Below are 24,411 nucleotides of genomic sequence, written 5' to 3'. Positions count from 1 at the left end.
GGGTGGCGGGCGGGCGGGCGGGCAGCGGGCGGCGGCGAGTGGTGACATTCCTGCCTCGCGGCTTGTCAACAAGGAGGAGTGTAGCCAGCACTTGTACCCGCCAATTTTATCGATTGTGAAATATCATGGACGTGTAATAAAAAAAAAGGAGTTTGGATGTTATTGTATTGGTGAATTGTGTGACCAGTGACGGGTGTGTGTGTGTGTGTGTGTGTGTGTGTGTGTGCAGTCTCCGCCAATGTCAAACCTCACTTTTATTACCTACCTGTATGTATGTATATATGTATGTATGTATGTATTTTGTGTGGGTGTTTTATTGTGTAGTATAGTGTATATAAACCTGATATACAAGCAGTGTGCCGCATTATTATACATAGTCATACATAATTATACACAAATACACTACATAAAGAAACACAGAGAAATGATTAAGTTATATTAAACATCGTGTGTGTGTATGTATGTATGTATGTGTGTGTGTGTGTATGTGCGTGTGTTAATTTATCAGTGCTAATTAATGCTGTACAGATCACAAGCTTAACGATTACAAAGTTAAGAGTGAAAAGCAGTTTCGGTTTTGTTTTAGAGGCTGTTAGGAGCAGGCTGTGTGATGTAGGCTGGGATAGGAGTAGACTTTGTAAATGCAGGCTAGGATAGATGCAGATTGTGTGATGCAGGTTGAGGGACAGGCAGGTTAGGCTGGTGGACGCTATAGCTAGTAGTAGCTTGTCCGGCCCGTGTGTAGACCAGAGGAGGAGGAGGAAGACCAGCAGGTGTTCCAACATATGCTCCCTAACTACCGCCTGACTTCCCCTCGACTCATACCCTTACTCCTAATCCTCTCTAACTTCCGCGTTCTACAGGTGACGCTTACCAAGGGTTCAAGGCCCTTATATCACTGAACTTTATAAATAATATCAGATCATAGAATTCATTAGTGGGAGTGGTATATGTATTCTGGAAGGCGGGAAAGGTAGCCGAAGCCATGGTCGCGTGAGGTGGTCGGGACAGGGACAGGTGGCTGTACTAGTGAATGTACTATCAGTTGCCAGTTATTCTATTTATGAAGGGGAATATTCTCGTTTCACAAGGGTCAGTTTATGTGATTAGATAGATAGACAATTATTTCAATATATACATAGACAACACAAGTATACAAATAATGTAAATTAAATATGTCTCAATTTGAAGTATATTTTGAGCCCGTATCCACTAAGTAGTTATACATATTCTTAAGTAATGTATATAAATCGTTTATTAATAAAGTCTAATTTAATTTATAGTTTACGAGACACACTCACTTTTTTTTAATTATTAGTTAAAATTTGGTGATTGCTTAAGATAGGTTTATTATTATTATTATTATTATTATTATTATTATTGTTGTTGTTGTTGTTGCTGTTATTATTATTATTATTATTATTATTATTATTATTATTATTTTTATTATTTGTCATTATTATTACTATTTTTTTATTGTATTACGTGTGAAGGTGTGGCGGTAACAGTGTCTAGGACCTAGGTGAACCCCAGGACTTGCTCCACGGACAAGGGTCCGTTGGTGTGGGGGGCCGGTGGTCACGGACAAGGGGGGACCGTTGTGGTGGGGGGGGGGCGGTGGTCACGGACAAGGGAGGACCGTAGCCACGTACAACACTGGTCTCCAATGAATATTACAAGGGGCAAATATTTCGTCACTGGCAGACACGTGTGACGGTCACACCCTCAGCCGTGACTGCACACACACACACACACACACACACATACGTACACACATACACACACGTACTGTACATACACAACCACACACACACAGGTGCAGGCCTCCGTACACGGGTAGACAGACACATGCATATTCAGTGTACAAATAGTGTACAGTACAGTGTCATACTTCTGTCGGGATATTGCAGTCATCCACCCCACACCCTCACCAGCGACCATTGAACAACAGCACCAGGTAGTGTGTGTCACGTGAAGATGGTTGTGGTAACGCTCATCATAACACGTGTATATGTGTTGTGTATATACCGTAGTATCATAGGTATATGTTACAGTAAAGAGAAAAAAGAAGAGAGATAAATTTAAAGTATTCATCTGACCTACGTGTTTGTCAGATACCAACTTGGCCAAGATGTTCTATTTAATAAAACGAGAGAGAGAGAGAGAGAGAGAGAGAGAGAGAGAGAGAGAGAGAGAGAGAGAGGCCTCACGTTCAGTCGCCCCGCTGCCCCGTGTTGGCGACTAACTTTTTATTTGGGTGTTGCCGAACCTTCTTGGTCCAGATTTTAATTTTCGTTGTAATGGCTTTCGGTCGACCGCTCTCTTAAACTACCAATAAAGAAGTTTTGAGGCGTGGTGCTGGGGTGGGGAGCGGGAGGTAGGGCAGGGGTGGTGGTTGTGGTGTGGGGGTAGGGGTGTGGGTAGAGGAGGAGGAAGATGGGGGTAGGGGAGATGGGGTAGGGGTGGTGTTATGGGAGGTGGTAAAGATGGGGGAGGTGGGGCGGTATGGATGAGGTGGAAAGGTGGTGGGGGGTGTGGTAGGGGTAGGAGTACCTGTGCCTCTATTCTAATGTAACACCACACACCTGTATATATATCATAACACCACACCTGTACTGTATATCCCTAACACCACACACCTGTACTGTATATCCCTAACACCACACACACCTGTACTGTATATCCCTAACACCACACATCTGTACTGTATATCCTAACACCACACACCTGTACTGTATATCCAACACCACACACCTGTACTGTATTTGTTTTGTATTTATCCCTCACCCACGTACTGTATTACACACATAATGTATATCCAACACCACACCTGTACTGTATATCCTTAACACCACACACCTGTACTGTATATCCTAACACAACACCTGTACTGTATATCTCTAACACCAATTTGTTTTTTTGTACACACATGTATGTATTCAACACCTGTTTATATCCTAACACCACACCTGTACTGTATATCCTTAACACCACACACCTGTACTGTATTCCCTAACACCACACACTGTGTATATCTCAACACCACACACTTACTGTATTCCCATACCACACACCTACTGTATTCTACACACACACTGTATTAACAACACCTGTGTATCTCACACCACCTGTACTGTTATCTTCCACCTGTTGTATATCACTAACACCACACACCTGTACTGTAACACCACACACCTGGTGGAGCACCTGTTAGTGGTGATGATGGTAGTAATGGTAGTGATAATAGTAGCGGTGGTAGGCATGGTAGTAATAGTGATGATAAAAGTCGTGGTAGTAGTAATAAACGTAATAGTAGTAGTAGTAGTAATTGAAATAGTGATGGTACTAGTGATGGCAGCAGTGATGGCGGCAGTGATGGTAGCAGTGATGATAGCAGTGATGGCAGCAGTGATGGTAGTGGTGATGGTAGTAGTGATGGTAGTAGGATGGTAGCAGTGATTTAATTGAATTGAAACAGTTTATTTCGCCAGAAAACACAGATACAGAGTGGATAATAATAACAATATTAACATGGCTGAGCCAGTTGAGAACCTGAGTTTTGAGGACCTGATATATACTATACATTTATCTCAAGGAAGTATTATGTAACATTTAGTATCATCTGAATAGTACAATAGCATGGTGGTAATAAGAACATCTCATAATGTTACCACGGTTATCACTCCAATATTTATTTATTTTTATTTTATTTTATTTATTTTTATTTATTTTTATTTATATTATAAGTATACATAAATTACAGTGGAATTGAAAACATATATTAGGAGCAGTACAGCATGGGTTGTACAGTATTAAGGTTGAACAAGAGGATGGCAGTGATGGCAGCAGTGATGGCAGCAGTGATGGTAGTAGTGATGGGGTAGTGGTGGTAGCAGTGATGGTAGTAGGATGGGTAGTGGTGGTAGCAGTGATGGCAGCAGTGATGGTAGGAGTGATGGTAGCAGTGATGGTAGCAGTGATGGTAGTAGTGATGGGGTAGTGGTGGTAGCAGTGATGTAGTAGTGATGGCAGCAGTGATGGTAGTAGTGATGGCAGCAGTGATGGTAGTGATGGCAGCAGTGATGGTAGTGATGGTAGCAGTGATGGTAGTAGTGATGGCAGCAGTGATGGTAGCAGGATGGTAGCAGTGATGATAGTAGTGATGGTAGCAGTGATGGTAGCAGGATGGTAGCAGTGATGATAGCAGTGATGGTAGCAGTGATGGCAGCAGTGATGGTAGCAGTGAGTGATAGAAGTGATGGTAGCAGTGATGGTAGCAGTGATGGTGGTAGTGATGGCAGTGATGGTAGCAGTGATGGGTAGCAGTGATGGTGTAGTGATGGCAGCAGTGATGGAGTAGTGATGGGGTAGTGGTGGTAGCAGTGATGATAGAAGTGATGGTAGCAGTGATGGTAGCAGTGATGGCAGTGATGGTAGTAGTGATGGCAGTGATGGTAGTAGTGATGGGGTAGTGGTAGCAGTGATGATAGTATGGATGTAGCAGTGATGGTAGTGTGATGGGGTAGTGATGGTAGTAGTGATGGTAGCAGTGATGGTAGCAGTGATGGTAGCAGTGATGGTAGTAGTGATGGTGTAGTGATGGTAGCAGTGATGGTAGTAGTGATGGCAGCAGTGATGGTAGTAGTGATGGGTAGTGGTGGTAGCAGTGATGGCAGCAGTGATGGCAGCAGTGATGGTGTAGTGATGGTAGCAGTGATGATAGAAGTGCTGGCAGTGATGGTAGCAGTGATGATAGCAGTGATGGTAGCAGTGATGGTAGCAGTGATGATAGAAGTGATGGTAGCAGTGATGGTAGCAGTGATGGCAGCAGTGATAGAAGTGCTGGCAGCAGTGATGGTAGCAGTGATGGCAGCAGGATGGTAGCAGTGATGGTAGCAGTGATGATAGAAGTGATGGCAGCAGTGATGGAGTAGTGGTGGTAGCAGTGATGGCAGCAGTGATGGTAGCAGTGATGGTAGCAGTGATGGTAGCAGTGATGGAGTAGTGGGTAGCAGTGATGGCAGCAGTGATGGCAGTAGTGATGGAAGAGTGGTGGTAGCAGTGATGATAGCAGTGATGGTATAGCAGTGATGGCAGTGATGGCAGCAGGATGGGGTGTGGACGTAGTGGCGTGTCACCGAGGCTGTACTTTGTGCCGAGAGAGGAAGGTCTTAGGTAAATTAGTCCTCAGGTATTATGAGACATCATGGGGTCTGACCTCTCTCTCTCTCTCTTTTTCCACTGATGATTAGAGTGTGTGTGTGTGTGTGTGTGTGTGTGATAATAATAATAATAATTAACGGCTTATTGAAAGAGCATAGCCGGATAGATGAAAATATACAGTTACATAATTAGGAATGGGTCTCTTGATTTTACAAATATACAAGTAACATAAGTGATACAAATATGATATATAATAACTAGGTATGTGTGTGTGTGTGTGGTGTGTGTGTGTGTGTGTATCCAACGCTTTACGCCCAACATACACTTTCAAACACTTACATTACAAACGAGCACAAGAAAAAGCTTCATTAATTACACACACACACACACACACACACACACACACACACACACACCTTATAAAGGATTAAGAGAGAATGTGTTTGACAGAGAAAAGAGAAAGAGAGAGAAGAACAAGAGCAGAAGAACAAGAAGAAGAAGTATTTTTGAGGGAGTTCATTTTGGCGCGAACGTCTCATATAGAAGGAGGTAGAGGGCGGAAACAAAAGCTAGCGGCCTGCTTTTGTGCCATCGACAACGTGCAGCCTCTTCTCACCATCAAAGTCCAGCTGCTTCTCTCCTCCTCCTCCTCTTCCTCCCTTTTGGCTCTACAACATACTGACACATTATTATTATTATTATCAATCCTCCCATCATGTGTATGTGTGTGTGTGTGTGTGTGTGTGTGTGTGTGTGTGTGTGTGTGTGTGTGTGAGCACCTGGTAATCAGTACATAAGCCCATAATACACACGGCATCTTTCTAATATAAACAATAAGGTATTGTCTTACTCACAAAACTTTAACGAACCAAAAAAAAAATCTTTCCTCTGGTGTGTGTTTGTGTGTGTGTGTGTGTGTGTGTGTGTGTGTGTGTGTGTGTGTGTGTGTGTGTGTGTGTGTGTGTGTGTGTGTGTGTTTTGTATTATTTGTAAGATTTAAACCAAGTTAATGAATACAGTATATTATCATCTTAACCAATTGTGTGTGGGGGGTGGGGAACTGCGCACTATAGTCTGAGGGTGATTGTGTAGGTTGGAGACTGCGCGTATATCCGAGGGGGTGAGTGTGTGGGTGGGGCACTGGCATATATTGTGAGGGAAGGGCGATGTGTGGGGGGTGGGAGAGCTGCGTGCACATATGGTTGGGGCAGGTCGAGTAGGTTGGGGGAGGGCGGAGTAGTTGGGGGGAGGTCGGAGTAGGTCGGGGGAGGTCGGAGTAGGTTGCAGGTCGAGGCAGATCTTAGGAGGACGGAGCAGATTTTTCGAGGATCGAGGCGGGTTTTTAGGAAGATCGAAGAGGATTTTTAGAAAGATCGAAGCGGCTTTAGAAAGATCGAAGCGGTTTTTTTTAGGAAGATCAGGGTTTTTAGAAAGATCGAAGCGGGTCTTAGAAAGATCGAAGCGGGTTTTTGTTTTTAGGAGAGTAAAAGCGGGTACTGGGGCGGCTGAGGGGCTATGTAAGAAGGCTTTACTCATATTGGCCTTACGCTTCACCGCTCTTGAATTTCTAACTTGTAAACAATGGCCGGGGGACAAACTCTACCTACACTGTGAGTCATTCTCGGCCTTGTCCACTCAGGCAGAAACATCCTTTAAAACACAAGTTGGAAAAAATGCGGCGTACGGACGACATACATAATAGACTTTGAGATGTGACGCTGCTGCCTACCCTGTACCTACCTACCCTCTCTCCCCTGATCTCCTCCTTACCTCCCTTCGTCTGACCCCCTCCCTCCCTCCCTCTCTCTCCCTGATCTCCCTCCTTACCTCCCTTCGTCTGACCCCTCTCCCTCCCTCCTCTCTCTCTCTGATCTCCCTCCTTCCCTCCCTTCGTCTGACCTTCCTCCTTCGTTCACTTCCCTGTCCTCCCTCCTTCGTTCACTGACTCCTTCCCTCCCTGAACCTCCCTTACCCCTTCCATCCTCTCAATCACTTCCTCCTTCCATCCCCTCCCTTACTCCCTCGCCCTCAATAGACATGTTGATGTATAAGGGAGGTCGTGTTCACCTTACCCCCCGCCGAGGAGCACACGCCTTCACCTGTCTGTGTGGAGGAGGGGAGAGAGGTTGGTGAGGGAGGTGTGGTGGTGAGGGAGGAGGTGTGTGGTGTTGGGGGAGAGGAGGTGTGTGGTGGTGAGGGAGGAGGTGTGTGGTGGTGAGGGAGGAGGTGTGTGGTGGGTGAGGGAGGAGGTGTGTGGTGGGTGAGGAGGAGGTGTGTGGTGGTGAGGGAGGGAGGTGTGGTGGTGGGGGAGGAGGTGTGTGGAGGTGAGGGGAGGAGGTGTGGTGGTGGGGGAGGTATGGAGACAGGGGGGGGGATTTAGCGAGGAAGGGTGTGTGTGTGTGTGTGTGACGGACAGACATGTAAGCAGGAACAGACAGACTTAGAGAGAGAGAGAGAGAGAGAGAGACATATTTCACGCGTAATAAAATAAGATGTAGGTTGGCCCCCAGCAGCACCGCTAAATTAGGAATATTGACTGAGTGTGGGTCCAGTCGGTGCTTACCTCCTGACGATGCTTGGCTGTCTCCCCAACGGTACCTCTAGTGTAATGTGACAGCCTCTCCCTCTCCTTCCTCTCTCCCTACCTCTGTCCCTCAACCTCCCTCTCTGCCTCCCTGTCCTTCACTCTCTCCTCTCCCTCTCTGTCTCTCTCTCTCTCTCTCTCTCTCTGGCAACAAAACGCTCTTATTTTATTTACATTATTATTATTATTATTATTGCATCTGTTACCTAAGATTATTTGATAAGGGATGATCACACACACACACACACACACACACACACACACACACACACACACACACACACACACACACACACACACACACAATAATATCCTTTTGTCATGAAATATGAGAAATAATAACAGGACTGATTCCAAAACATCAACAACAGTAACTAAAAAATAATAAACAATATATTGAGCTAAAGGTAGAAATAAGTATCTTAGTAGTGACGATATACAGTATATGATTTCACCACCAATAGAACATAGAGTGGTAGTAACTCTCGACAGGAGCTGCCATGCACAAGCCAACTGGCCTATTGCAGACTCCTTATTTTCTTATGTTCTTATTTTGTGCTGTCTTGGTTGTCTTATTGTTTACCCTTGTTTGTATCTTCACTGTCTGTGTACATTGTTTGTATACCTACACTGCCTGCATATATATATTTTACGGGGATTAGCCCACCCAGGCACAGGTCACTGACCAACCAGGCCCGGGGAAATGTAACAAATAAAATAATAATAATAATAATGATAATAATAATAATAATAGAAATAGAATAAAAATGAATAATAATAACCATTAATAAAATAGAAAATTAAAAAAATCAAGATGGTATACAATTATGTATGTTGTGTTGTCAATGGTAAGAGAGACAGTTGAGACCCTGCAACTGTGTGTAAAATGAGGCAGAAAGTCAGATCAGCAACCTGGGACTTGTCACAATTTTCGTGATGCCAAGGATAGCAGGGTCTACCATTAGACAACACATTATTGTTTGTATACCTAGATTATGTACATTATTTGTATACCCACACTGTGAACATTGTTTGTATACCTACACTACAGTATGTACATTATTTGTATACTATATATATATATATATATATATATATATATATATATATATATATATATAGTTTGTATAACGACACTATATACATTATTTGCATGCCTACAAGGTCTTCGCCTTTGATGAAGTAGAGTAAACCACTGTAGTATGGTAAACCACTGTAGTATGGTAAACCACTGTAGTATGGTAAACCATCAGTATGGTAAACCACTGGTATGGAACAGTGGTAAACCACTGTAGTATGGTAAACCAGTATGGTAAACCACTGTAGTATGGTAAACCACTGTAGTGTAAACCACTGTAGTATGGTAAACCACTGTAGTATGGTAAAACCACTGTAGTATGGTAAACTACTGTAGTATGGTAAACCACTGTAGTATGGTAAAATGGACCACTGTAGTATGGTAAACCACTGTAGTATGGTAAACCACTGTAGTATGGTAAACCACTGTAGTATGGTAAACCACTGTAGTATGGTAAACCACTGTAGTATGGTAAACCACTGTAGTATGGTAAACCACTGTAGTATGGTAAACCACTGTAGTATGGTAAACCACTGTAGTATGGTAAACCACTGTAGTATGGTAAACACCTGAAGTATGGTAAATTTACTGAATACATAACTAATAAGGTGGGTGAGTGGTGACGTCATCACAACACGTGCGACCACCTCGGTAAATAACTACCGCTCTTGCCACGCCAGTGTTTATGTCATTAGTTACCTATAACTTGTGTCGAACATGTCACCTTTACTACTACATTTTTATAGTACAGAAATCAACATCACGTCTTTCACGGAAGCGCGGGTCAAACGCCATATAGAAATGGAATAAACTTTTGGCGTTGATCTCGGGAAGAAAAATAATACGTACGGTACAACGTAAGTGAAAGGCGACCTTGAACTTGAATGTAAATTACTGGAGGAGAACGTACGGTACTTAAGCCAGTGTGGAAGCCGTACATTCAGGACAGTGAGAGATATGCAGTTAGGTAGAGATCACGGCCAGTGAAGCACCCTGCCACCTCACGGCTTCTATCACCTATTTTTTTCTCTATCTCATATCTGAAGAAATATAAGTAACTTTATCACTGTATGAATTAATTAATATATATATAATGCTATGAGAGAGATTAATTTAGCCAGGTTCTTGTTTTTAAGCGTAATGAAGATATATGAACATGGTATGGCAATAGAAGGGAAGGGAGGGGGAGCGCGCATCTGCTGCCGTCGGTCCGTGAAGACTTGCCGCAACACAGGATAACACTTTTTTCTTTCTTATTTCTCCCCACTCACATATTTTCTCCCTAAACCAGAAACCACCCATTGATTAATGATTCCTTCGTGATATAAATTTAGGTATATGTTTTGTGATAGTGTATATAAGTGTGTGTTTAAATATGTGTGTGAGTGGTAGGGTGGGGAGGAGGGTTGGCGGGACAGAGTGGGTTAGGTAGTAAATATGGTGGTGGTGGTAAAGGCTTCTGGCTATAGAAGAATGAACCCCGCCAAACAGCTAAACTCAAACCGTAAGTGTCCGCCTATTTTGCCGGGAGTGGTGGTGTGTGTCTACCTCCCTCACCTGACCTGACCTGACCTGACCTACACATAACTCAAGGTTTACTTACCTAATTCACTTAGTTGTAGTGTGGGTGAAGATTCTCTGGCTCACTTCACCTCCAGTACAGTTTACGTAGATGCCTCGGTCTTTGTCTACGCGTTGTTATTAAAATCTGACTATAGACTGATCTAAATATATCAGTTTCTTCATGTTATTTCACGATTAAACTCCATTATCTGCTTAATGTTTTTTTTCTCAGTTCCTTGGTGCTAAAAATAACCTTTTAACAACTTTATCGTGTTGATCCTGAGTTGAGTCGCCTTGCCGTTTACCATTGCTTCTACTCCAGCACTGTTTATGTACATTGTATACCTGTACTGTCTGTGTGCACTTAGTGGAGCAGACAGCCAACACCAGTTGTTCGATCACATTAATTTTGTTCACAGATATTTTTATAATAGTAACTAATAAACACAATACAACTTTTTATTTTTAATTAAGAATTTTATTTATTTTTTAGTATGTATATATAAATCAACTGTAGTAGGCAGGGTTTGAAGGTGAGATAATTTGTGAGGTAAAACACAGTGAAACACTGATCATATGTCACTAAAGTGATGTCTTTAATTGTTTTGTACATGAAGAAATTAATTATTTACAGTAAATATTCCGCTGTGTTGTCGTCTGCTATTGGTTTACAGGCAACAACCAAGCACTCGGTCCGAGCGTGCTCTCACGTCCACAAAAAACCTGCAAAATTACATCGTGCCGCTACAAAAGTTGTTTATTGGTACCAGATATCAAAGTAAGTTCTTTCTGTTTGATAGGGGGCACTCTTGCCAGGAAGTTACCATAGGTAAGGTTGGGCAGGTTTCTTTGGATAGCTTGGTTAGGTCAGGTTCTGTTTGGTTCTGTGCATTGTCGTATTGTTTTTATTACTATCATCCAAATTACATCTTTGGAAAATTGAACGAATCGAACAGCTCCTGGTGTTGGCCGTCTGGTCCACTTTGACCCATTTTTTTCTGAACTGTTTATGTGGTGTGTTAGTATACCTGCACTCTTTATATTACATGATAAACAATAAAGGCTCCTGCAGCCCCACACAACAGCTACGGCACTCTCACACCTAGCCTAATCCCACCAGCTTAGCCTAACCTAACCAGCTAGCTTAACCTAACCAAACCCCACCCTGCCTCACCTCACACTTAGCCTAACCCTAACCTCACAGCTAGCCCAACCCAACCAAACCCCACCTCACCCCACCTCACAGCTAGCCTAACCTACCGAACCCCACCTCACAGCTTAGCCTAACCCAACCAAACCCCACCTCACCTCACAGCTTAGCCTAACCTAACCTCGCAGCTAGCCTCACCTAACTTAACCTAACCTCACAGCTAGCCTAACTTAACCTCCCACCTCACAGCTTAGCCTAACCTCACCTCACAGCTTAGCCTAACCTAACCTAACCAAACCCCACCTCACCACAGCTTGCCAATCCCAACCAAACCCCACCTCACCACAGCTTAGCCTAATCCTAACTCCTCATTATCTAACTTAACCTAACCTAACCTCACAGCTAGGCCTAACCTCACCTCACAGCTTAGCCTAACCTAAATTTTAACTGATCTTTTAGGTTTCTTTGTACCGCACCAAAGAATAATGAATTTTTCTAATGAATATTTTTGTTGATTCCAAAAATTGATTGTTTTGTAGAAATGAAGTATAGCAAAAAAAAAAATAGCCCTGTATACTTTCAGTGTTCTACAGTGCAGTGTTACCATGTGAGCTAAAATACTAACCTTGCTTAACCGATAAAAGTTAATAAACACTTAAGAGTTTGGGATCCCTTCCTCGTCTAAACACCGAAAACTACACCAATACATACCAAACACCGAAAACTACACTAACACCGAAACTACACCAACACATACTAAACACCGAAAACTACACCAACACATACTAAACACCGAAAACTACACCAACACATACTAAACACCGAAAACTACACCAACACATACTAAACACCGAAAACTACACTAACACCGAAACTACACCAACACATACTAAACACCGAAAACTACACCACATACTAAACACCGAAACTACACCACATACTAGACACCGAAAACTACACCAACACATACTAGACACCGAAACTACACCAATACATACTAAACACCGAAAACTACACCAATACATACTAAACACCGAAAACTACACCAACACATACTAGACACCGAAAACTACACCAACATACTAGACACCGAAAACTGCACCAATACATACTAAACACCGAAAACTACACCAATACATACTAAACATCGAAAACTACACCAATACATACTAAACACCGAAAACTACACCAACACATACTAAACACCGAAAACTACACCAACACATACTAAACACCGAAAACTACACCAACACATACTAAACACCGAAAACTACACCAACACATACTAAACACCGAAAACTACACCAACACGTACTAAACACCTAAAACACTAATAAGGTAAGCGTTATATAGCTTTATAGATTACGTAAGGTTAAGTTAGGCTTTCAAAGGTTTGTTTGGTGTTCATCATCACTCATACTGATCTCCAACGAAAAACATAAACTAAAATAATTTAAGCTAAGAATGGTAACATTTCACTGTAGAACATTGAAAGTTTAAATGGGTTATAATTTTTTGGCTATTCATTTCACAAAGAAATTATCATAGTTTTGGAAACATAAAAATGTACATTAGAATTTTTTTTATGCGGTACAAAAAGCTAAATGATCCGTTTAACCTCACCAAACCTCCAGCCAGACCTCACCTAACCTAACCCCAACCCAATCCTAACCCCCACCTAACCTCAACCCAACCCCTAACCTAACCTAACCCAACCTAACCTCCAACCCAACTCTAACCCCCCAACCTAACCTAACTCCCCCACCATCTCCAACCCAACCCCCAACCTAACCCCCACCTAACCCCACCTAACCTCACCCATAACTCCAGTACACATATTATCACAGATTAAAATGTCGTCAGTGGGATTTTTGACCATTGAGAACTAGGTGTGAGAGTACAGTGTAGAGAGTAGGTATATAATTAGGATTTACCTGTGTCCTCTTCCTTCCTCTTCTTCCTTCCTCTTCTTATTCCTCCTTCTTCCTCCTCTTCTTCCTCTTCTTATTCCTCCTCTTATTCCTCCTCTTCTTTCTCTTCTGCTTCTTACTTTCCTCTCCTTCACATATTTTCCTCTTCCTCTTCTCTTTCGTACTGCACTTCCTCCTCTCCTTTCTCTCTTCCTTTCCTCCTCTTCCTCTCTCTCTTCACAGTGAGGAGGCAGCCCGTGGACAGCTGCAAACTCTGGCTAGACCGACACACACTCTCACCCCCCCACACACACACCCCCCCCCTACACACACCCCCCCCACACACCCCCTACACCTCTACACACCCTCAAACCTTTACACACACCCCCTACACTTCCCCACAACACACAGGATGAATTAACGTTTTTTTGGCAATCTGATTAAAAATATTAACTGATATCAAATGAGATGTTTGTCTGCGTGCTGTAGGTGGGTGGTAGATGGGTGGGCGTGGTAGTCGGGTGGGTGGTAGATAAGGGTGGTAGTTGGGTGGGTGGATAAAAGTTGGCCCTGGGTGGATGAGGTCCCTAGGGAAGTGGTGGTAGGAATTTAATAAGTGGAAGGAGTTGGGGAGCCGGAAGGTGGGCGCGAAGTCAGTGGTCGAATTATACTGTATTATACTGTATTATCTCAGATGTAATGGTAACATCCGCTGAGGGAAGCTGAGAGCACTGTACCTACCATGATGGTGGTGAGATATTACAGGAATTTAACCTAACCTGCTTGCTAACAACCTAATGAACTAACCTAACCTAACCTTAACCTTTAACTTACCTCCAATTTATTTAACCTAACCTAACCTCACTTTACGATCAACAGTTTGTATTGTAACTACGCCCTCCCTCGTTCTCCACCTCCCTCCCTCCCTCCTGGTGACCACAGCCAGGGCAGGACAATAGACTACACACTCTTTCGTACAGGGTTAAATACCGTACCTGACACTTAGTACGTTCTTCAGTGACTTGTGGCTGCTACCTTACTACTACTACTACTTCTACTGCTGTTGCTGCTGGTACTACTGCACTACTGCTGTTACTGCTTTTTTTTAACGTGGCCTCCAGCCTCCCCCAATAGCCACACCTTCGCTACCATTTTATTACCTTAATATTAAATATCCAACTACAGTACAACAGTAGCTACCCAGGCTGAGTTAGTTAGTCGCATATCTCTACTGCTACTATTACTACTGATAATAGTAATAATAATAGAGTCGAGACGTATGGGAAGTTGTACAACTATAGGTTAAGGTAAGGTTAGGTTAAGGGTTAGGTTAAGGTTAGGTTAGGTTTAGGTTAGATTAGGTTGGTGTTAGATTGTGTTGGTTAGGTTAGGCTAGTTGTGTTGTTGGGTTGTGTTAGTTTAGGTTGGGTTGTGTTAAGGTTAGGAAGCTGTTGGGTTAGGTTGTGTTGGCTGTTGTGTTAGGTTAGGTTGTGTTGTGGTTGTGAAGGTTGAGGTTGCTAGTTGGTTAGGTTTGTGTGTTGTGTTGATGTTAGGTTAGTGCTTTGTGTTGGGTTTGGGTTGCTGTTAAGGTTGCTGTTAGATTAGGTTGGGTTGTGTTGTGTTGCTAGGTTAGGTTAAGCTAGGTTAGGTTGTTGGCGTTAGGTTAGGTTTGGGTTGTGGTCTGGTTAGGTTGTTGGGTTAAGGTTAGGTTAGTTGAGGTTAGGTTGGGTTAGGTTAGGTTTGGGTAAGGTTGGTTGTTGGGTTAGGTTGAAGATGTTAGGTTGGTGTTTAGATTATGTTGGTTAGTTAGGTTAGTTGAAAGGTTGAAGGTTATGTTGAAGTTAGTTAGGTTAGGTTAGGTTAGTAGTAATGAAGGAGCTAGTGATGACCGAAGCCCCCCTCCTTTCCCCCGCCAGGAAGTATTGTACACGCTGCCAGAGGATGTTATCAAGGGATAGTATTTCTTCTCTGTTATGTTCGGATTATTAAGTACAGTATAAGGCAAGAAATCCTTTGTTCTCAATCTATATACAGAGTTGTGTTTATTATGTGTGTTAAGGTTTGTAGGGATGCACACGCACACACACACACACACACACACACACACACACACACACACACACACACACACACACACACACACACACACACACACACACACACACACACACACACACACACACACACACACACACACATATACACACACACACACACACACACACACACACACACACACACACACACACACACGCACACACAGAGATCAGGCAGAAACAAGTCATCAACGTAAGAGAGTTTTCATATTTTGTGCTCCGTACGGAGAGAGAGAGAGAGAGAGAGAGAGGAGAGGGAGGAGGGGGGGGGGGGGGGGGAGAGAGATGTAAGTACTTCCGCAACATATAACTATAGAAGTGTACCAGACAAACCAGTACACGTATAAGGTTACACACGTACATTACTTATGATATCAGTAGAGGAAGGTGATGTGGTGGGGGTTAATGAGAGAGAGAGAGAGAGGAGGGAGAGAGAGAGAGAGAGAGAGAGAGAGAGTGGTATACTGAAGGTGTGATGAGGAAACCTTCTGTACGTTTAGTTGTAAGGGTTATTGGGTGGTGGGTGGGTGATGTGGTAGGGTGGTGGTGGTGGTGGCGGGGCAGGCAGTCTCCCTCAGTGCCCCGGGTCTCACACGGCGGCGCGGGAACTTCAACGCTGCACAACAAAGAAGCGTCCGTTGATGCTGGCCCAGACTGTTCCCACCGCTGGACCAGACTGTTCCCCACCACCGCTGGCCTAGACTGTTCCCATCACCGCTGGCCTAGACTGTTCCCATCACCGCTGGCCTAGACTGTTTCACCACCGCTGGCTCAGACTGTTCCCACCACCGCTGGACCAGACTGTTCCTCACCACCGCTGGCCTCAGACTGTTCCACCGCTGGCCTAGACTGTTCCTCACCACCGTTGGCCTAGACTGTTTACCACTGCTGGCTAGACTGTTCCCACCACCGCTGGCCTAGACTGTTCCCACTACCGCTGGACCAGACTGTTCCTCCTCACCGCTGGCCTAGACTGTTCCCATCACCGCTGGCCTAGTCTGTTCCCACCACCGCTGGCCCAGACTGTTCCCCACCACCGCTGGCTTAGACTGTTCCCATCACCGCTGGCCTAGTCTGTTCCCACCACCGCTGGCCCAGACTGTTCCCACCACCGCTGGCCTAGACTGTTCCCATCACTGCTGGCCCAGACTGTTCCCACCACCGCTGGCCCAGACTGTTCTCCCACCTGGCCCAGACTGTTCCCACTACCGCTGGCCCAGACTGTTCCACCACCGCTGGCCCAGACTGTTCCCACTACTGCTGGCCCAGACTGTTCCCACCACCGCTGGCCCAGACTGTTCCCACCACCGCTGGCTCAGGTCCACCCTCACCACATATGTTGCCTTGCTAATATAAAGAACCCCCAGAGCCAGCCAGGCACTACCCTGTTAACTCTGCCCTAGTGTAACTAACTCCCTGGGCCCAACTTTTTCGCCTGTGCACCTCAGCTCTGGTGTAAATCCCTTGGCTCTGGTGTAACTCTGGGGCTCTGTAAATCCTGGGCTCTGGTGTAATCTCCCGGGCCCTGGTGTAATCCTCCGGGCTCTGTGTAACCCCGGCCTCTGGTGTAACCCTCTGCTCTGGTGTAAACCTGGCTCTGTAACTTCCCGCCCTGGTGTAACTCGGCTCTGTAACTCCTCGTTCTGTGTAACTCCGCCTGGTGTAACTCTCCCCTGGTGTAATCCTGGGGCTCTGTAACTCCTGGGGCTCTGGTGTAACTCTCCGGGCTCTGTAACCTCCGCTCTGGTGTAACTCTCCGGCTCTGGTAACTCCTGGGGCCTGTAACTCTGGGCTCTGTAACCTCCGGCTCTGGTGCAACCCCGTGTAGGTTGTGACAATGCGTTACTATATCAAAGGTGGAGTTGTGACAATGCGTTACTATATGAAGAGTGTAGAGTTGTGACAATGCGTTACTATATCAAAAGAGTGTAGAGATTGTGACAATGGTCACTATATCAAGAGTGTAGGTTGTGACAATGCGTTACTATATGAAGAGTGTTGGTTGTGACAATGCGTTACTATATCAAAGAGTGTAAGACGACAATGCGTTACTATATCCAAGAGTGTAGGGTGTGACAATGCGTCACTATATGAAGAAGTGTAGAGTTGTGACAATGCGTTACTATAACTATCAGAGTGTAGGTTGTGACAATGCGTTACTATATATCAGAAGTGTAAGTTGTGACAATGCGTTACTATATCAAGAGTGTAGGTTGTGACAATGCGTTACTATATCAAAATTCAATGAGTTGTGACAATGAATTTACTATATCAAAGAGTGTCAGGTTGTGACAATGCGTTACTATATCAAGAGTGTAGGTTGTGACAATGCGTTACTATATCAGAGTGTAGGTTGTGACAATGCGTTACTATATCAAAGAGTGTAGGTTGTGACAATGCGTTACTATATCAAAGAGTGTAGGTTGGTGACAATGCGTTACTATATCAAAGAGTGTAGGGTGTGACAATGCGTTACTATATCAAGAGTGTAAGTGTGACAATGCGTTACTATATCAAGAGTGTAAGGATTTGTGACAATGCGTTACTATATCAAAGAGTGTAAGGTTGTGACAATGCGTTACTATATCAAGAGTGTAGGTTGTGACAATGCGTTACTATATCAAAGAGTGTAGGTTGTGACAATGCGTTACTATATCAAGAGTGTGGGATTTGTGACAATGCGTTACTATATCAAGAGTGTAAGGTTGTGACAATGCGTTACTATATCAAAATTGGCAGAGTTTGTGACAATGCGTTACTATATCAAGGTGTAGGGTGTGACAATGCGTTACTATATCAAGAGTGTAGGTTGTGACAATGCGTTACTATATGAAGAGTGTAGGTTGTGACAATGCGTTACTATATCAAGAGTGTAGGTTGTAACAATGCGTTACTATATGAAGAGTGTAGAGTTGTGACATGCGTTACTATATCAAAATTGTAGGAGTGTGACAATGAGTCCACTATATCAAGAGTGTAGGTTGTGACAATGCGTTACTATAGAAGAGTGTTGGTTGTGACAATGCGTTACTATATCAAGAGTGTAGGGTGTGACAATGCGTTACTATATCAAGAGTGTAGGTTGTGACAATGCGTTACTATATCAAGAGTGTAGGGTGTGACAATGCGTTACTATATCAAGAGTGTAGGTTGTGACAATGCGTTACTATATGAAGAGTGTAGGTTGTGACAATGCGTTACTATATCAAGAGTGTAGGTTGTGACAATAGCAGTAAACATAACTCCTGTACTGACTGACGGAGCTCCTCCCTCTCCGGAAGGCCGTGGCGGCAAGGCAGCGGTGAGCCGGGGGCGAGGGGGACGGCCGCGCTGCCCTGCAGACTGCTGCCTCCCACCACCCACCACCACCACCACCCAGCCAAAGTTAGTAGTACTGTACTACACTCCTCACCCTTCACGATTATCCTCCCTGTCTCCCTTCCACCCTCTTTGTCTCCCTCCTTGTCTCTCTCTGCCCCTGCCTGTCCCCCTCCCTGTCTCCCTCTGTCTCCCTTCCACCTCTTGTCTCTGTCTCCCTGCCTGCCCCCTCCCTGTCTCCCTGCCTGCCCCTCCCCTGTCTCCCTGCCTGTCTCCCTCCCCCTTTCTGCTTCTCCCGTGTCCCTGCCTGTCTCTCCTCCATGCTCCGTTCTCTGCCTGTCTCCTCCCTGTTTCTCTCCGTGTCCCTGCCTGTCCCCCTCCCTGTCTCTCTCCGTCTCCCTGCCTGTCCCCATCCCTGTTTCCTCCCTGTCTCCCTCTCTGTCTCCTCTACCCTCTGTCTCCCTCCTGTCCTCTCCGTCTCCCTGCCTGTCTCCCTCCCTGTCTCCCTCCCTGTCACACCCACTGTCTCCCTTCCACCATCTTTGTCTCCCTCCCTGTCTCTCTCCCTGTCTCACTCCCCTGCCTCCTCCACCATCTTTGTCTCCCTCCATGTCTCTCTCCCTGTCTCCCTCCCTGCCCCTTCCACCCTCTTTGCCCTCCCCCACCTTCGCTCCCTGCCAACCTGACCACTTCCCTACTTCCTCACGCCATCTCCCTTTCACCCTCCCTCCCTCCCTCACTCTCCCTCCCTTCCTCCCTCCATCTCCCTTTCACCCTCCTCCCTCCCTCTCCCTTCCTTCCTCCCTCCCTCCTCCCTCCATCTCCCGTCCTCCCTTCCTCCCTCCCTCTCCCTCCCTCCCTCCCTCCCTCCTCCCTCCCTCCCTCCCTCCCTCCCTCCCTCCCTCCCTCCCTCCCTCCCTCCCTCCCTCCACAAACATAGGTCGTATAGGGTGTTCCTACCTAAGATCATCAACCAACCTTACCTTCCAGGACCTTGTAGTGGTTGTAGTGGTGGTGGTTGTAGTGGTGGTGGTTGTAAGGGTGGGTTTAGGGTGGTTGTAGGGGTGGTGTAGGGGTGGTTGTAGGGTTGTAGGTTGTGGTGGTGGTGGTTGTAGGTGGTTGTAAGGGTGGGTGGGTGGTTGTAGGGTGGTTGTAGTGGTGTAGGGGTGGTTGTAGTGGGTGTAGGGGTGGTTGTAGTGGTGGTGGTTGAAAGGGTGGGTGTAGGGGTGGTTGTAGGGTGGTTGTAGGGTGTAGGGGTGGTAGTGGTGGTGGTTGTGGGAGGTGTAGGGTGTTGTAGTGGGTGTAGGGGTGGTTGTAGTGGTGGTGGTTGTAGGGTTGTAGTGGGTGGTTGTAGTGATGGTTGTTTTAACCAGACAACAGTACCACCCACTACCATTACCACCCTACCATCCACCACCATTACCACCCACCACCATGACCACCCTACCACCCACCACCATGACCACCCTACCACCCACTCACCATACCACCCACCACCATACCACCCACCACCACACCCTACCACCCACCACCATTACCACCCACCACCATTACCACCATACCACCCACCACCATTACCACCCACCACCATTACCACCCTACCACCCACTACCATTACCACCCTACCACCCACCACCATTACTACCCACCACCATGACCACCCCACCACCCACCACCATGACCACCCCACACCCACCACCATTCCACCCACCACCATTACCACCCTACCACCCACTACCATTACCACCCTACCACCCACCACCATTACCACCCACCACCATGACCACCCTACCACCCACCACCATGACCACCCCACCACCCACCACCATTACCACCCACCACCATTACCACACCCTACCACCCACTACCTACTCACCTCTACCACCCACCACCATTACCACCCACCACCATGACCACCCTACCACCCACCACCATTACCACCCACCACCCCACCACCCACCACACCATTACCACCCACCACCCTACCACCCACCACCATTACCACCCACCACCCTACCACCACCACCATGACCACCCTACTGCCCACCACCATGACCACCCACCACCCTACCGCCCACCACCATTGACTACCCTACCACCCACCACCCTACCACCACCACCATGACCACCCTACCGCCCACCACCATGACCATATTTAATGAGTGAGTGAGAGCAGTGTGGGCGGCGGGGGTGAGTATATAGTGGAGGGTACGGAGAAAGGTGTGGTGGGGTGGGGCAGGGGTGGTGGGGTGGGTAGGCGGGTGGGGTGGTGCCGGTAGTGAAACATCCATGCTCAGCCTCCCATAACCGGACCGCTGCTCTACGCTAACCGTCACCATCCATTTATTTACCATCATCCTCCCTCCTTCTTCCCTCCCTCCTCTCACCCTCCCTCCCCTCTCACCCTCCCTTCCCTCTCACCCCCCTACCAGGAGAGGAGAGGACCTTCACGAATGTTATTAAGGCTACACCGTCACGCCAGCTACGGGTTGAGGCAGTGTTTTCTAAGAACTGATACTTTTAATTGTTGCTCTAATGTTACTGTACTGTTTCTTGGTCTGTTACGGTACTGTTCCTGGTCTGTTACCGTTCTTGGTCTGTTACTGTCCTGGCCTATTACTGGTCTGTTACTTATTGTACTGTTTCTGTTCTGTTACTGTACTCTTACAGTTACTTTTACTGTTTCAATACTGTTAGTGTAATGTTACTGTTACTGGTGCTGACCTTGTTACGGTTACTGTACGATTACCGTCACCGTTAGTTTCTGTACTGTTACTTTACTAATACCGTAGTGTTACTGTTACTGTAATGCTACTGTTGCTGTAGTGTTACTGTAGTGTTACAGGGTAAGAGAGGCTGCGACCTTGAAAGGCAGGTGGCCCGTGTGTTGACTCCCGCCCCCGTACACCACACACACACACACACACACACACACACACACACACACACACACACACACACACACACACACACATACTACATGTACAGACAGACAGACACATACATATACAGACTCACACAGAAACACACACACACACACACACACACACACACACACACACACACACACACACATACACACACACACATACTCACATATACAGACACATACACATGCACACACACACACACACACACTACATATACAGACAGACACATACACATATACACACTCACACAGAAACACACACACACACACACACACACACACAGGTCATAGGTGGGTAGGTAGGTAAGGTTGGTAGGGAAGGTAGGGAGAGGGGTGGGGAGGATGAGTGGTTCCGTGTTCCTGACCGTTATCTTAGTTGCATCTGCCTGGCGGAGGTAGACCATAGCGCCCGTGTTCGCCAGACGTATAGAGGCGAGGGTAGCGTGGCGCGAAGAGCCTCCTGTTGTGGCCGCTATCTGCCCGGGGGGTTGGGGGGTAGAACAAGTTAAACACCACCCAGCTTATGTGTCGTACTTACATACATACATACATACATACTAATATATATACTGTATATATAATACATATATATATATATACATATATATGCATACGAATCCATTAAATTTATCCCTTTCTTGTCTTATATTACACCACCACCACCACCACCTCCACCACCACACACCACCACCACCACCACCACACTCCACCACCACCACCACCACCACCACACACACCACACCCCACCACCACCACCACCACCACCACCACCACACCTCCCACACACCACCACCACCACCACACACCACCACCACCACCACCACCACCTACCACCACCACCACCACCACCACCACCTCCCACCACCACCACCACCACCACCACCACCACCACCACCATCACCACCACCACCACCACCACCATCACCACCATCCCACCTCCACACCACCACCACCACCACTCCAGGGTTTCCGGTTATGGACGCACACCGCTGCTTCCAGGAATGTCCATCCTCCGTCCACGCACACCACACACCCAGTACCACCACCACCACCCAGTACCACCACCACCACCCAGTACCACCACCACCATCACCCAGTACCACCACCACCACCACCCAGTACTACCACCACCACCACCCAGTACTACCACCACCACCACCACCACAGTACTACCACACACCACACACTACCCCGTCCACCCACCATTCATCCTCCTTCTCCATCTTCACCCTGAATTACTCTCTCTCTCTCTCTCTCTCTCTCTCTCTCTCTCTCTCCTCTCTCTCTCTCTCTCTCTCTCTCTCATCAGTTGCAGACGGAACTATTTAAGGGCGGGGGTGATAGTGGTGGGGTGAGACCAACACTGGGGCTCTTAGGTTACTCTGGGGGCGGATGTGATCAGCTGACGAAAACTGAACAGCTGAAAGCCACACCCTCGACTCTACAGCCACACCTCGACCTGCTACAGCCACACCCTCGAGTCTGTACAGCCACACCCTCGACCTGCTACAGCCACCCTCGATCTTCTACAGCCACACCCTCGATCTTTACAGCCACCCTCGATCTCCTCTGTAGCCACACCCTCGATCTTCTACAGCCACACCCTCGACCTGCTACCAGCCACACCCTCCCGATCTCCTACAGCCACCTCGATCTCCTACAGCCCCCCTCGATCTTCTACAGCCACACCCTCGATCTCCATACCAGCCACACCCTCGATCTCATACAGCCACATCCTCGATCTCCTTACAGCCACACCCTCGATCTCATACAGCCACACCCTCGATCTCCTACAGCCACACCTCGATCTTCTACAGCCACACCCTCGACCTGCTACAGCCACACCCTCGATCTCCTACAGCCACCCTCGATCTCCTACAGCCACACCCTCGATCTTCTACAGCCACACCCTCGATCTCATACAGCCACACCTCGATCTCATACAGCCACATCCCTCGATCTCATACAGCCACACCCTCGATCTCATACAGCCACACCCTCGATCTCCTACAGCCACACCCTCGATCTCCCACAGCCACACCCTCGATCTCCTGCAGCCACACCCTCGATCTCATACAGCCACACCCTCGATCTCCTGCAGCCACCCTCCATCTTCTACAGCCACACCTCAGCCGCTACAGCCACACCCTCGATCTCCTACAGCATAGGGTGGAGTAGGAGGTGTGGGCGTTTGGTGGTGAGAGGTGTGGGCGTGAGTGAGTGAGGGAGGTGAGTGGTGTGGCGTGAGGTGCAGTGGGAGGTGTGGGCGTGAGGTGAGTGAGGGTGTGAGCGTGAGGTGAGTAGGAGGTGTGGGCGTGAGATGAATGGAATGGGAGGTGTGGGCGTGAGTGCAGTGGTGTGGGGTGGTGAGTGAGGTGTGGGGATGAGTGAGTGAGAGGTGTGGGCGTGAGTGGAGTAGGTGTGGGCGTGAGTGAGTGGAGTGGGATGTTTGGGCGTGAGGTGCAGTGGGAGGTGTGGGCGTGGTGAGTGAGGTGTGGGCGTGAGTGGGTGGGAGGTGTGGGCGTCAGGTGCAGTGGGGAGGTGTGGGCGTCAGGTGGAGTGAGATGGTGTGTGGCGTGCGTGAGTGGAGTGGGAGGTGTGGTGATTGCAGTGGAGGGTG

At 46.8% G+C, this 24,411-nt stretch overlaps 1 protein-coding gene across 1 annotated transcript in view; it reads left to right on the top strand.

The window, feature by feature from the left end:
- The window catches only part of LOC121865664, a gene marked incomplete at its 3' end in the record, with an annotated part of 31,695 nt that extends 7,723 nt beyond the window's left edge, over window positions 1-23,972 (top strand). The window contains exons 2-3 of the mRNA XM_042365187.1: window positions 18,826-18,899; window positions 23,239-23,972. Of these exons, the coding sequence (XP_042221121.1) occupies window positions 18,826-18,899; window positions 23,239-23,972 (808 nt within the window). The remainder of the gene's footprint in view (window positions 1-18,825; window positions 18,900-23,238) is intronic.
- Window positions 23,973-24,411: the final 439 nt, after the last annotated feature.

Source organism: Homarus americanus, unplaced genomic scaffold (genome assembly GCF_018991925.1).
Source record: "Homarus americanus isolate GMGI-L3 unplaced genomic scaffold, GMGI_Hamer_2.0 scaffold17380, whole genome shotgun sequence".
Classification (NCBI taxonomy): domain Eukaryota; kingdom Metazoa; phylum Arthropoda; class Malacostraca; order Decapoda; family Nephropidae; genus Homarus; species Homarus americanus.
This window is presented reverse-complemented; position numbering and strand designations above follow the sequence as displayed.